This window comes from Saccopteryx leptura, chromosome 2, assembly GCF_036850995.1.
Source record: "Saccopteryx leptura isolate mSacLep1 chromosome 2, mSacLep1_pri_phased_curated, whole genome shotgun sequence".
Lineage (NCBI taxonomy): Eukaryota > Metazoa > Chordata > Mammalia > Chiroptera > Emballonuridae > Saccopteryx > Saccopteryx leptura.
In genome coordinates, this window is record NC_089504.1 from 215,926,610 (window position 1) to 215,940,656 (window position 14,047).

Below are 14,047 nucleotides of genomic sequence, written 5' to 3' on the forward strand. Positions count from 1 at the left end.
GCCTTTAACACAATTCAACAATGTATTCCTAATAAAAGCCCTGAGGAAACAGGAATGGATGGGACTTCCTTCACATGATCATGTAAACTTACCTCAGTCCTACAGCCAGCACCTTACTGAATGGGGAACCACAACAGGCATTCCCAAGGCCAGCCACAAGGCAACAGCCACTACCTCCACTACTACTTAACAATGTCTGAGAACAGAGAAAACAATTTGTGGCATAGAATTGAAAAAGAAGAGGTAAGACTATCTGTTCTTGAAGATGGCATGTTAGGATACCTGGAAAACCCTACTGGGGCCTAGAGAATCAATGATAACACTAACTCAAATAAAAGAATTCAGCAAGGTTTACATGAAAAAACCAACAGCCCTCATATACACAATAAACACAAACTAGAATATATAATGGTAAAGAAAACCCCAATTACAACAGTAACAAAAAAGTAAAATGCTCAAAATAAAGTTAACAAAAAATGTTTAAAATCTATTAAGAAGAAAAGGTTAAAGCACTCTGAAAGACACAGAGGTAGACCTGTGTGTCTACCAAGGGGTGACATGGAAAGTCCCCCCTCGTTCTGGGTTACAGCAACTCATCATCAAGATGTTAGAGCTGCATACAGTAATTTATAAAGTTCACGTGATCCCAATAAAAATACCCAAAAAGCTTTAATCTGGAGCTAAGGAACTTGATACTGAAGTTCCCATGGAAAAACAAACAGGCAAGAGCAACTAGGAAAACACTGGAAGGACCAACCCTGAGGAGGACTAGCCCAAGTAGAGAGGAACGACGTGTGCTGTCAGTCTAGAAAAGTGCAAACTGCAAACAACTGTTGAACTCTTTTCAGAAGATGTTTCCTGCCCTAATACTGCAGTACAGGAGGAGCAATTGTGAAACCACGTTATGCATATTGCAGGACTGAGCCCACAGATGCACTGATGTTATCAAGAGCCAGGGTGCATATAAACATGAAATGGGGGAGGCCAGGAAAGAGCTCTGTGAGGTCAGGTTAAAATCTAGCATCAGTATCAACTCTGATACCTGGAGATACCCTTTCTTAGCTGTCTACAAAAAAGGCCTAATGCAGTGGCACTCCTTAGTGGCAAAGGAATCAGTGCTCCGTGAAGAAATGGCTGATTCCAGGACAAGGGTAGCAAAGGTACAAGAACCTCGAACATCTTATTGTCCCAGAAAGTTAGAAAATGCTCAAAAGGACAGAGGAGCCTGACCTGTGCTGGCGCAGTGGATCAAGAGTCGACCTGGAATGCTGAGGTCGCTGGTTCAGAACCCTGCATTTGTCCGGTCAAGGCACATACGGGAGTTGATGCTTCCTGCTCCTCCCCCCTTTCTCTCTCTCTCTCTCTCATACTCTCTACTCTCTCTCCTCTCTAAAATGAATAAATTAAAAAAAAAAAAAAAAAGGACAGAGGAGCAAGTTTGAAGTGACCCTTGCTGGACAAATCTGGGACAATTTGAATATCAAGTAAGGCTAATTGACTGTAAAGCATTAAGTTAAACAAAAACCCATGCAGACTCTTTCCTCGAGCAGAACAGTGCTGATAAATTTGAGGGAGTGGTGTCTATACCCTTAGTAAGGCTGGTCCGGGAAGAATCACCACCGGGGCACAATCTCGGCACTCACACTGGAGGATACTCGCAGCCTTACTGCTGATCCCTGGGGATGGCTAACTGCAAGGGGTAAATGGACCTACAGCATGGAGAAGCAAGACAACTCCTGGACCACGAATCAAATCTGACATTACCACTGAGGAAGGGGCTAGAGAGAGAAGAGTTACCAGGCCTGCGGTGACCACCTCTAGGTTTCCTCACGAGGCTGGCCCTTGGCTGGCACCTGGAAATGTGGGTTTCAGAGGGTTCTCAGCACATGTGATGCAAGTGCCTCACTAGGCCCAAACCGTCTGTACAAACATGATGGCTGTGCTGGAATCTGCTACCCCTCTAAGACTCCAGAGTTTTCATCCATGCCAGGCAGAGGAGCCATGTGAGCAGCCCTGATAAAAACCCTGGGTGCTGAATCTCTGATGAGCTCCCAATAGACAACATCTCACACACATGCTACTGGGCAAAAGCAAAAGGTGCATGCAATAAAGTCCAGGGAAACCAGGAATGAGCCTTTTCTTTCTTTCTCATTAAAATTACAAAAACTGCTTCTGCACCCTCAGATTCAAGTTAAAATGTCATGCTATGCAATGATTTATATATTCTGTATATTGCTAAGAGTCTGCTTTATTAGAGTCAAATTGGAAGAAATGACCCACAAAATTTCCTATTAGTTCATGACAGAGTAATTCTGTCAAGAAAGACAAGTTCCTTTCTGGATTCATGTGTATACATCTGCCAGTTCAAGTGAAGGCCTATGGCAGCAGTGCCCCCAACAGGCAGTCCTGGAGCACCTCTTGTGACAGGCCCTGATAACGAGGGAGGACCCAGTGCCTGGCCCTCAGAAAGTCAACACTCCAGCAAGGGACAAACAGGAATTATCTGCCATGATGGTAAAATAGGAGATTATGAAAATAAAGCTGAAATTAAATATTAAAAATAGCTAGTGGCCACTGGGGCACAGAGAGACGGCTCACAGAACTTGGAACACAGAGAATAAGACTGTACTGGGTGACCACGAGGGCAACGCACTGGACCAGAGCAGAAAGACACAACAAAGCCACACCTCAGCTAAGGACTGGAGAAAATAGTACACCGGAATAAAAGGGACAGCAGAAAGTACAGGTGAAAACTGTAGTTGTCTAAAAAAAACCTAGACGCATGAGTTCTTAACCCTATTCCAAGACTCCCCCTGCCCCCCAAATGAATACTTACACAGCATTCTGTCCAATAAATATGGAGAAAGGGAAATGTAAGCAGAGCTTTGTTTCCTTCTTTGGGCAGCAACTCCTCTTTGAACTGCACAAAGTTGGATTCTAGGTGAATCATCTTGGGAGCCCGGCCATAGGACCTATAAACAATTTTAAAGTCACTGAGAAAAACAACTGAAGAACATTCAGCAGAAAGAAAAAAATGCAACAAGAATTTAATCATTTCTTTGAGTTCTGACCCTGTAAGAGTCTTTCAAAAAATTCTATAAATTTTTTTTAATTTAATTGATTTTTAGAGAGAGAAAGAGGGAGGAGAAGCAGGAAGCATCAACTCATAGTAGTTGCTTCCCATATGTGCCTTGACCGAGCAAGCCCAGTGTTTCGAACCAGCAACCTCAGCACTCCAGGTCGACACTTTATCCACTGTGCCACCACAGGTCAGGCTAAATTATTTTAATCACAGTTCACAGCTACATGTCAAAGCTCCTTGTGCATAAAATCTTTCATTTTGCTCAATGATACATGCATGTGCAGGAATATGCTATCTAACCAGGGTTATGTGCAACAATACAGACTTCTGAGAAAAATGGACCATACTGGGGTTTAACTTCATCTGTTAAGTCACTATAAGGGAAGCTTCCCAAATGTCAAAAGAACAGTTTGAAACTATGAAAGCTTTAAATGGCACTAACACTTCTGTCACCTGTGTGATCCAGAAAAGAGAACTGTCAGTGAAAAAGAACAGGTTTTGTTTGTAGAGCTCAAATAAAGCCGTGGTGACCACCCTTCTCCCTTTTCTCAACCCAAGAGGAAAGAACACAGAAACCCCGCCAGCTACAACATCTAATCCAGGGGTCTCAAACTCGCGGCCCACAGGCCGCATGCGGCCCGCCGAACAATTTTGTGCGGCCCGCAGACTAATCCACGAAGTTCAAGAAAAGTGTTGCGTAACAGTTGCCTTTTGTAGACCTAGTGCGGCCCGCCTAACGGCTGTGATCTTGCTCTGCGGCCCACATGCTGAGTTGAGTTTGAGACCCCTGATCTAATCTAAGGCTATCAGAGGATATGGGTACTATTTTGATATACTTCTAAATATTAATTACACCATGTCTTTTTTCCCAAACCTTATTTTCCACCTCCAGAGGCTGTGTCTCCAATCTCAGAAACACCCGTGTTTAAGAAGCTGACACAAGTCGTGTTGAATATAACCAGCTTCACCCCTAAATTGGTCTATATTCTATTTGCATGCTATTATTTTCTGTCCTCATGAGATTGATAACGTTTTCTTTTTAGATCTTAACCATCTATTCCTATTCTGCTATTGGTTACATTTTTATTTTAATTTGCATAAGCTTACATTTTCTTCAAAGACTAAAGTAAACAAGCATCCTTCTTGAATAAGACAAGAAAAACAGTATACCTTCTCTCTGATTTCTTCCACACATTTAGAATTTTAGTTTTCATTTTTATTTTATTTTAAGATTTTATGTATTGGTTTTAGAGAAATGAGAGCTCAAGGGGCGGGGGGATGGAAAGCATCAACCCGCAGTTGCTTCTTGTATGTGCCTTGACCAGGCAAGCCCAGGTTTTTGAACCAAAAACCTCAGCATTCCAGGTTGATGCTCTTATCCACTGCACTACCACAGGTCAGGCAATTCTTTTCATTTTTAAAAGGACTGATACCTTAACTTGAGCAAAATGTTTTATGACAAATTTGCTGGCAGCTGCTTCTTCATCTTGTGAATTTGAGCTCATTCTCCTTGTTGAGATATATACTTTTAACTATTTCAGACAGGGTGGTAAGGCTTCTCATCACACATGTCCAAAACTGTTATTGTTTATTGCACTGACTCCCAACTATCTCCATGTCACAGCAAGCAGTGAACAGCATATTTGAATGGAACTCTGGAGTTCTAGGTTCAAAGGTATTTCCCTCAGCACTTTGAGAAGACACTTACTAAATGCTTTATTTTATGCAGCATTTTCAATGCTGGGAGAGACTGCACATTTGGTTTCCCTTTCCTCCATTTTCCTGGCACTGCTTTTGGCTTGCTTTGTTCTGCTTTCATTCTGCTCACCTCTCTGCAGGTCCTTGCATCTCTGATCACTTCTAGAAAAATCCTGATATTAGTTCTTCAAATGTTGCCTGTCCTCCATTCTCTGTCCTCACCTCTGAAACACCTATTCGAGGGATGCTGAAACCTCTAGGTTTAGCCTCTATGTCTCAGCTTTTCTCCATGCTGTCCATCTCCAGTCTTAGCACTAAACTCCAGCATTTCTAAGCTTGATCTTCCAACTCACTAATTTGTTCTTCAGCTAAACAGCTGCTTAGTGAATCTAGCAAAGTTTTTGCTTCAATCTTTTAGCTATTAGATCTAATTAGCTAATTTTGAGTTTTTATCAAAGTAATAACGTATATACTTGACAATGTCAAACAGTATGAATTAGCTTTTCACACACACGCATACACAAGCACAGGTCCTCTTTACCTCATCTACATATTAGTCTCCTAGAACTGCTATAAAAAAATTATCAGCCCTGGCCGGTTGGCTCAGCGGTAGAGCGTCAGCCTAGCGTGCGGAGGACCCGGGTTCGCTTCCCGGCCAGGGCACACAGGAGAAGCGCCCATTTGCTTCTCCACCCCTCCGCCACACTTTCCTCTCTGTCTCTCTCTTCCCCTCCCGCAGCCAAGGCTCCACTGGAGCAAAGATGGCCCGGGCGCTGGGGATGGCTCTGTGGCCTCTGCCCCAGGCGCTAGAGTGGCTCTGGTCACAATATGGCGACGCCCAGGATGGGCAGAGCATCGCCCCCTGGTGGGCAGAGCGTCGCCCCATGGTGGGCGTGCCGGGTGGATCCCGGTCGGGCGCATGCGGGAGTCTGTCTGACTGTCTCTCCCCGTTTCCAGCTTCAGAAAAATGGAAGAAAAAAAAAAAATTATCATAAACCTAGAGGTTTAAAACAACATTCATTCTTTCACCACTTAGGAAGCCAGAAATTCAAAATCAAGGTGTTGGTTCCCTCTGGAAGCTCTGAGGAAGAATTCATTCCTTGCCTCTCTCCTACCTTCTGGCCAGCCTTGACGTTCTTTGGTTTGTGGACACATCACTCCAATCTCTGCCTCCCCTTCATGTGTCTGTCACTGGTTTTAAGGCCCAGCCTAATCCAGGATGAGCTCATACTGAAATCCTTAACTTGGTTATATCTGCAAAGACCCTTATTCCAAATAAGGTCACATCCACTGGTTCCAGATGGAGATACCTTCTGGGGGCCACAACTCAACCCACTATAATTCCCCATGCACTTTCATTTTAGACCAGATCTTTGACCATCTGTGATGGAAGATGCAGGTTCAGCTGTCTGTCCACTCTTCTTCTATCCCTCCCCGCTCCCAATGGCTCTATCACAAGTGTTTGTTGCCCACATGCCATGTGTCCTTTATTAAATGTAGCAACACAGTTCACTAATAAGACAAGTAACACTCTGTGCTTGCAGTAGCTTTAGAATGTAACTTTTCTTCTTCTTGGCATTTTTTATTTTCTTAGTTCCCAGTGTCAACATTTTTAAATCTTACGAAGCTCTCCAACAGAACAGTAAACCCTCTGAGTACTACCCACATAGTCAGGCATCTGGTAATCTATCGGTTCCTTTTCCCTGGTGACATCCCCCAAGAGCCTACAGTCCTGCTGCTCCAATCAGGAATGCATCTGGGTCCTAAATCTGATGAAGCACCTCCTCCCAATGTTTCCTAAAACAGGGAGTGTGGTAGGTCTTATCTCTGAGGCCACCTAGTTTCTCCTGAAATGAATTCTCTACTCTCTTGCTTATGGAGCATGGATGTGGCACAGAGTTCTTGAGTCTCAGCTGTACGCTGTTCAGACTTAGACCCGCTGGTTTCAGAATGGCACCTCTCCCCGTTTTCTGCAGTGCCTCTTATCCAAGGGTCTGGAGCTTCTCTGTTCATAGGAATACCCACCCACCCCACTCCCGGCTTCCAGCAGGGACATACAGTGCAGACACAGGACAGTGGGGGCCCTGTATCTAACTGCTTCCTGCCTACACCTTCTGCCACCACCCTTTCTAGCCTGGTCTTGCCCTCACCTACCGAGGTCCTAGGCCCTGTCACCTGTCAGAGAGTGCCTGTTCCTCAGGGACCTACCCCCGAAGACACATGGGGCTCAGCTGACTCTTCCAATTCCTCCATCTCTCTTTCTTCCACCAAAAAGGTGTGCACATCTCTCTGCTACCGCCATCTTCACTCCTTTCTCCACCCTGTGCATATTTGTGCCATTTTAGTCCTTTTTCTCATTGAGTGAGGTTCCAGGAAAGTGAAGAAATGAATATATATATTAAATCTATGTAGTTTCTCTACATTGTTTTTGTTTCCTTTATTGTTTCATGGACATACTTTTTTCTTTCTGAATTTTTAAATAATATATACTTATTTGAAATCCTTTCCAGATTACTCCATTTCTTCAGACATTAAGTTCCTTCACTTGCTAAATGAACGGTTTTCTCTTGTTCACAGCACTGGACCTCCTCAAAGGTTGAGTAATTTTTTCATAAAAGAATTCTCGGCCCTGGCCGGTTGGCTCAGCGGTAGAGCGTCGGCCTAGCGTGCGGAGGACCCGGGTTCGATTCCCGGCCAGGGCACACAGGAGAAGCGCCCATTTGCTTCTCCACCCCTCCACCGCACTTTCCTCTCTGTCTCTCTCTTCCCCTCCCGCAGCCAAGGCTCCATTGGAGCAAAGATGGCCCGGGCGCTGGGGATGGCTCTGTGGCCTCTGCCCCAGGCGCTAGAGTGGCTCTGGTCGCAATATGGCGACGCCCAGGATGGGCAGAGCATCGCCCCCTGGTGGGCAGAGCGTCGCCCCATGGTGGGCGTGCCGGGTGGATCCCGGTCGGGCGCATGTGGGAGTCTGTCTGACTGTCTCTCCCCGTTTCCAGCTTCAGAAAAATGAAAAAAAAAAAAAAAAAAAAAAAAAAAAGAATTCTCCCACTCTGTACACTATTTATATTAAATATTGGTAATTAAAACACATTCCTATAACACAATAATCAGGCACAAAAATGAGACTAGATTCACTAGAGAACCTGGGTGAGTCATCCCAGAAATCCACTCTAGTTCTTCAGGATACTGAGGTACAAACTGGTAGTTGCAAAGGAATAATGTAGCAAGAATCAGAATCGCATGAACATTACTAACAATGGGAAAATTTTTAGCCACCTTGTTAAAATCGGATTACTTGTGTTAAATCAAAATCCAAACACTTTCAAAAAATAATACCTCATCAGAAATAAGTTTTCCAGTAAGATAATTCAGTCTATTAGTGCCTTTGAACAAGTCATTAAATGAACAATTACACAGAGGAGGGTCGCTGGGGTGGCTGATGTGGTTTCCCTCCTAACTTTTACAAACACTTTTCTGTATATTTTCTCATCCTTAATGAAGGGGAGTGCAGATAAAAGGTTAATGTTCTGCTATAATAGGGCGTCTGAGTGAATACATGTCTCCTTTCCACAATGCCTATGCCTGTAAGACAGCCTGAGTCTGAAGAACCCTGGAGAATCACAAATCAAGTCTGTAAAAGGGCCTGTAACTCAAAAGAACAGTGTTGTTTCTTCCATCCTCTATCTTGTTAAGAAAATCAATATATTCCTTAAGGAAGAAGGCCCACGGGTTGTGGTGTCACTTGGCTTCTCCACAGTGCACTTTAGGACTCAGGCTTTAACTATTACTACCTCACTTGTTCACATAAATGTCTAAAGAGTGAAGAGGAAGATTACAGCCAAAAAACAAACACGCCATACCTTCTCCATTCCATTGGTTCTCTCGGCAGCTGCTGGGACAACGTCGGGTAAATAGAGGTAAATAAATTCTGGTCTCCAGCACCTACAACAGGAATAAAGATAAATCCAGTTAGGCTATTTTTAGATAAATATGGGCAAAATGGACTCTAAAATTTATTAAATCAGTAACTTTAAGCCAGGGGTCGGGAACCTTTTTGGCTGAAAGAGCCATGAACACCACATATTTTAAAATGTAATTTCATGAAAGCCATACAATGATCCGTGTACGTTACGCATTATCCAATAAAAATTTGGTGTCGGCCCGAAGGACAGTTGTGATTGGCTCTAGCCACCTGCAACCATGAACATGAGTGGTAGGAAATGAATGGATTGTAAAACATGAGAATGTTTTATATTTTTAACATTATTTTTTTTTTATTAAAGATTTGTCTGCGAGCCAGATGCAGCCATCAAAAGAACCACATCTGGCTTGCAAGCCACAGGTTCCCAACCCCTGCTTTAAGCTATTTTATATTTAGTAAAATGACATCATAAAATGAGACTGTCTCATATCATTAAATCACTGGCCTCTAGAAAACCTGGCCCCTGACATATATGGTAAAACTTAATCCTCATGTCACCTCCCTGAGGTAAATGTGATTCCACCCCCCCCCCCCCAGAAGAATGAGAATCAGGAAAGTTGTGTAACTTGCCCAAAGCCACAGAGCTCAGGAGGGTGGAGCCCCCTCAACTCCACCCCATTTCACTCCTGAATCTGCTCCCCAGCCGTGGCTTTCTGCAAGAGAACTGCAAGAACTTTCCAGGCAGGCAAGGAAACCCGGAGACGTGCTGTTGGGCAAAAATGAGTTTGTAAAACTTGTATATTTTTAGTTTGCTCACTTTTACTGTTAAAAAATGGCACTGGGCAGCACCAGGTATGTGATCTGTGAAATTGCAAATTACCTTCCTGCTTGGGAAGGGCCACTGTTTTCCTAATGTGTGCTGGAGGAAGAGAAGCCATGTTTACAGAGTGAGAGCAGAAAGAATGCAGAGTGCTGAGGAAGAAGCAGTTTGTGCAGAAGGGAGAAGATATATAGATGGAGAACCAGAGGTGAGTGGCTTTGTGAGCTCCGCTGAGACTGGTGGGGCCTTTGATTCTAGGAGAAACTGGAGAAAATTCTCCTGGCTGTAGAACCAGATAATGTGTCAGTGGCTTTGGGAGCCCTGAGTGAAAGGGAAGTGTTTTTTCCTGTGTGTGTTGCTTGTCAGCCAGCGCAAGACTTTAATAAAGAAATGGCCCACCATTTTTTGGCTCCACTGTTTCTTTACCGTCTGCTCGAATCTAATGTGAACCTGCATGTGCATGGCCACAATGGCCACGACTACTGGCTATACACGTGCACATAAACTTCATCAAAATAAACTCAATATGCATCAAAATGTCATTAGGGCAGCTCCACACACACATACTATGTAGAGCTCCCCCCATGCAGTCTCTTATTTGGTCCCCACGGTAACTCCAAGGAGGCCATGACAAACTTGAGCTGACTTCCCAGAGAAGGTGAGGTCTGAGAGTCAAGGCGCTCAGAGCACACAGCCACACTGGCAGACACTGGTCATGACCCCCAGGCGTGTGACTTTATACTGCACACACATTTACCTTTTCACTCAGCTCTTTCACAGTAGCTTTAACATAACGTAAAAACCCACTTAACTCTCGTAAAATGATAATATAACCACACTGTTACACTTAAATTAGATAAGAACCTTTTAAATATGGATTACTCAAATTCTTATATTCAAAAGGATCCTTTAAGGAAAACCATTTTCCAAACTGTCTTTATATTAAGCTTAAAGAAATCATGGGGAAGTGATGGAGGCAATTAACACATTTGATGGTTTTGCTATCATGAACCTAAGAAAAACTAACAAAGCCAAGTCACTGCTGATAGTGGTGATGCCTCTAGGCAGCGGAACTGGGTAAGTCAGTGCGGCATGGTGACAACAGACACTGCCAGCCTGGACACCAGAATCCCCATCTCATCTTCACACCTACTCTCTGAATAGCTTGCAAAAAACACTGAACCCTCCAGTGCCTCGTGGGACCATCTGTGAAATGAGAAAGGAAAAATACCTCCTTCAGCACACGGCTGTGCTGAAGAATAAAGAAGTCAACACCAATCAGCATTCTTGAACAAGCAAACACTTCATAAGGGTTCCTATTACTACATTTTTGTTAAAATAAAAACAATTTTTGTTTTAACTTACCATTTTTCATCAGGTTCACTTATTCGGTAGTCATTCTAGAAAACATTACCCTTGAGTAATATGAATGTTTATGTCCTCACTCAAAGGGTTAACAAAAAACTCACTACTCAAAGGGTTAAAGTAACAAAATCTTTAGTTAGATTTATTATCTTTGCCAATTTCTGTTGCCTCTTTAATCTTTCTGGTTCCAAGATTAATGTGCAAAACTCACGACTCTGCTACATAGAAGTTAGGGCAACTACATAAAAGCTTTCTCCTCTTCCACTTGCTTTTTTATAAAGTCTCACATAAGTGCCAATTAATGTATGCACACACAGTAAAAAAGTGAAGTGCCTCCTACACACTGCCACCTCATAAGCTATCTCCCACAGGAATCCTGTTATACAATAAAACTTGTCTAAACGAAGACTATAAAGTAAAAATTTTTTCTTACAGTCTATCATGAAATAAAGTTAATGTGCCCAAAATTTAATTTTTAAATATTATAGACTACTCACACATCTGTCAAGGGCAAAGAATTCACCTGACAATACTGAGGACTTACCAAGACCATCTGACCACAGTGCCTGTTATGAATTGTGTGGCCCCCCTACCCCATTCATACGTTGAAACTGTATTTGGAGATGAGGTCTTGAAAGATGAGATTAAGTTAAAATGAGGTCTATAGGGTGGGCCCTGATCTAATCTGCCTGATGTTCTTATAAGAAAAGAGAATGTGGACACACAGACACTCTGGGGTATGAAAGGACCATGTGACAACACAGCAAGAAAGTAGCCATCTATTAGCCAAGGAAAGAGGCTACAGAAACCTACCCTGTAGATATGCTGAGCATGGACTTCCAGCCACCAGAGCTGTCAGAAAATAAGTTTCTGTTGTTTAAGCCACCCAGTGTGTGGTATTTTGTTATGACAGCCCTGGAAAACTAACACAGTACCCTAATTTACATTTGAAAGTCAAATTCTTCTAACCCATTGAAGCTCTCTACATTGAACAAGAATGAAAAAAAGCCACTGTGATTTTCTCTGAATACACAGCTATTATTAATTATAATACTCTTAATTCTTTACTATCATGAAAATGAGAGATTCCTTTTAAAATGGGCTATACAGAGCCAGAGTACAAAACGGAAAGATAGAAAGAGGCTTAGGTGTAAAACCCCAAAAGAATTAAATCTTGGCTCAAGTGACAGGTAATTAAATTAACATTATGTGCTTGTGGCTTCCCAAAATAGCCCAACCACTAAGTAGGAAGTCATTAAAGCTTTGAGGTCTGAACTGTAAACAACTTTCAGGCTGTTTTCATTTTAATCCCACCCGCAACAAAGAAAAAGCAACAATTCAGTTAACAGAAAACAGCTAATAAAAGAAAAAATAAGCCTGACCAGGCTGTGGCACAGTGGATAGAGCTTTGGACTGGGACACAGAAGACCCAGGTTCAAAACTCCAAGGTCCCCCGGGGCTCATCTGGTTTGAACAAGGTTCACCAGCTTGAGCCCAAGGTTGCTGGCTTGAGAAAGGGGTCCCTCAGTCTGCTGTAGCACCACCCCCACCCATCCCCACCCCCACCCTCTGTCAAGGCACATATGAGAAAACAGTCAATGAACAACTAAGATGCCGCAACGAAGAATTGATGCTTCTCATCTCTCTCCCTTCCTGTCTGTCCCTATCTGTCCCTCTCTCTGTTTCTTTCTCTGTCACATATATATATACACACCAAAAAAAAAGGAAAATGAGGCTAAAGATTGATGTGCCTGTGTTCAGAGAACCCTGTTCAGAAATATGCTGTGTTCATGTTTGGAACTCAAGAGGCCGATTAAAAAAGTCAACTCAGACTATTTCAACAATGAAGATTTTTATTTATTTATATTTTTTTTTTGGTGAGAGGGAGAGGTTTATCAAAATAATTAATAAGAGTAATTCAAAGCACAGTCCCATTAACATAAATCCCTCCCTATGTGTGTGTATATGTCTACACATATGTTACTAGTTCTTATCACTAACAAGGGGACACATGGAAATCAGAACATTCACAATAACCTCAGCACTTGCAGGCAGCTCCAGGGGTATGCACAGTCGTCCTCTGTCCTTTGCCATATCAGTGCACACAGTATCCCTAGCAGGGGGATGACTGAGGAGTAGGCACAAGAGACACTAACTGTGAAGAAAAACATCAGGGGACCTTGTGCTCTGAAGAGAGGGACATGGGCATTCTGGGTTCTGTCCAGATCTGCTGGGCACCTGCCTCCAGGCTGAGGAAGAGCCCGCAGGCTAAGGAAAGCCCAATTCAGATCCCCCAGGTTTCCAATTACATGAACCTGTTTTCCTATTATTCATGCCCTTTAACTGGATTTTCTGTTACAAGCGGTCAGATGACTGACACAGACCTTCACAGTTCCTGAATTATTTCTGCATTCTCTAAGATTTTTACAAGTGTATATTTATGTATTACTCATGTAATTTTAAATGTTTTACATTAAGAGCAGATTAGAACTAATTTAACATGGCGGAAAAAATTCAAAAAGATGATTTCAGTGATTGAATAATAAATGGGTCACACTTCAACAAATTCTGCTTAACATTTTAAAATCTTTAAAAGAACTTAGTGTCTATATTATAGAGAAAGAAATTAGTAACTTACATCAACATTAAAAAGACACTAATATGAGTCCAATTTACAAAACAAGTCACTATATATATAGATGTATCATTTAGGTATTAGATCACCAACAATAAGACAGTAAGAAAACGGCCATTTTTAAAGCAACTCTAGTCTTCAAAGAAGTCAATTATAACTAAAAATACAATCCTGTAGGATAGGCAGTCGTTTTAGACCCAAGATACTATCTATAGCCAAAATAAGAGTCTAACCAAAGCCTAGTAACAGGCCCAGACAAACCCAACGATGCTGCTGCTAACAAAGCACATGGTTAGACCAGTTACACACTATCATCACAGTCATAGGTCATTTGTTTTACCTTTCCTCAACCTAATTGACTGTTTCTTGTCAATCATTTTATGCACAAAACCTCTTACTTTGGGTCCACTAGAACTGCAAAGTCACAAAGTTATTTAATGTTAAAATTCATATTTGAATTCTTAATAGTCAACTGCAACCAGAACAGAATCATTATTAAGTTGATAATGAGCAGAGGGTCCCAGG

General features: G+C 42.5%; 1 protein-coding gene across 2 annotated transcripts in view; it reads right to left on the bottom strand.

Annotated features, from left to right (window-relative positions):
* The window catches only part of TRAPPC10 (trafficking protein particle complex subunit 10), a 92,691-nt gene that overhangs the window by 59,665 nt on the left and 18,979 nt on the right, over positions 1-14,047 (bottom strand). For both annotated transcript variants that reach the window (XM_066370056.1, XM_066370055.1), the window contains exons 2-3: positions 8,641-8,722; positions 2,837-2,972 (exon numbers count right to left, since the gene is read on the bottom strand). In XM_066370056.1, coding sequence (XP_066226153.1) covers positions 2,837-2,972; positions 8,641-8,722 — 218 coding nt within the window. The remainder of the gene's footprint in view (positions 1-2,836; positions 2,973-8,640; positions 8,723-14,047) is intronic.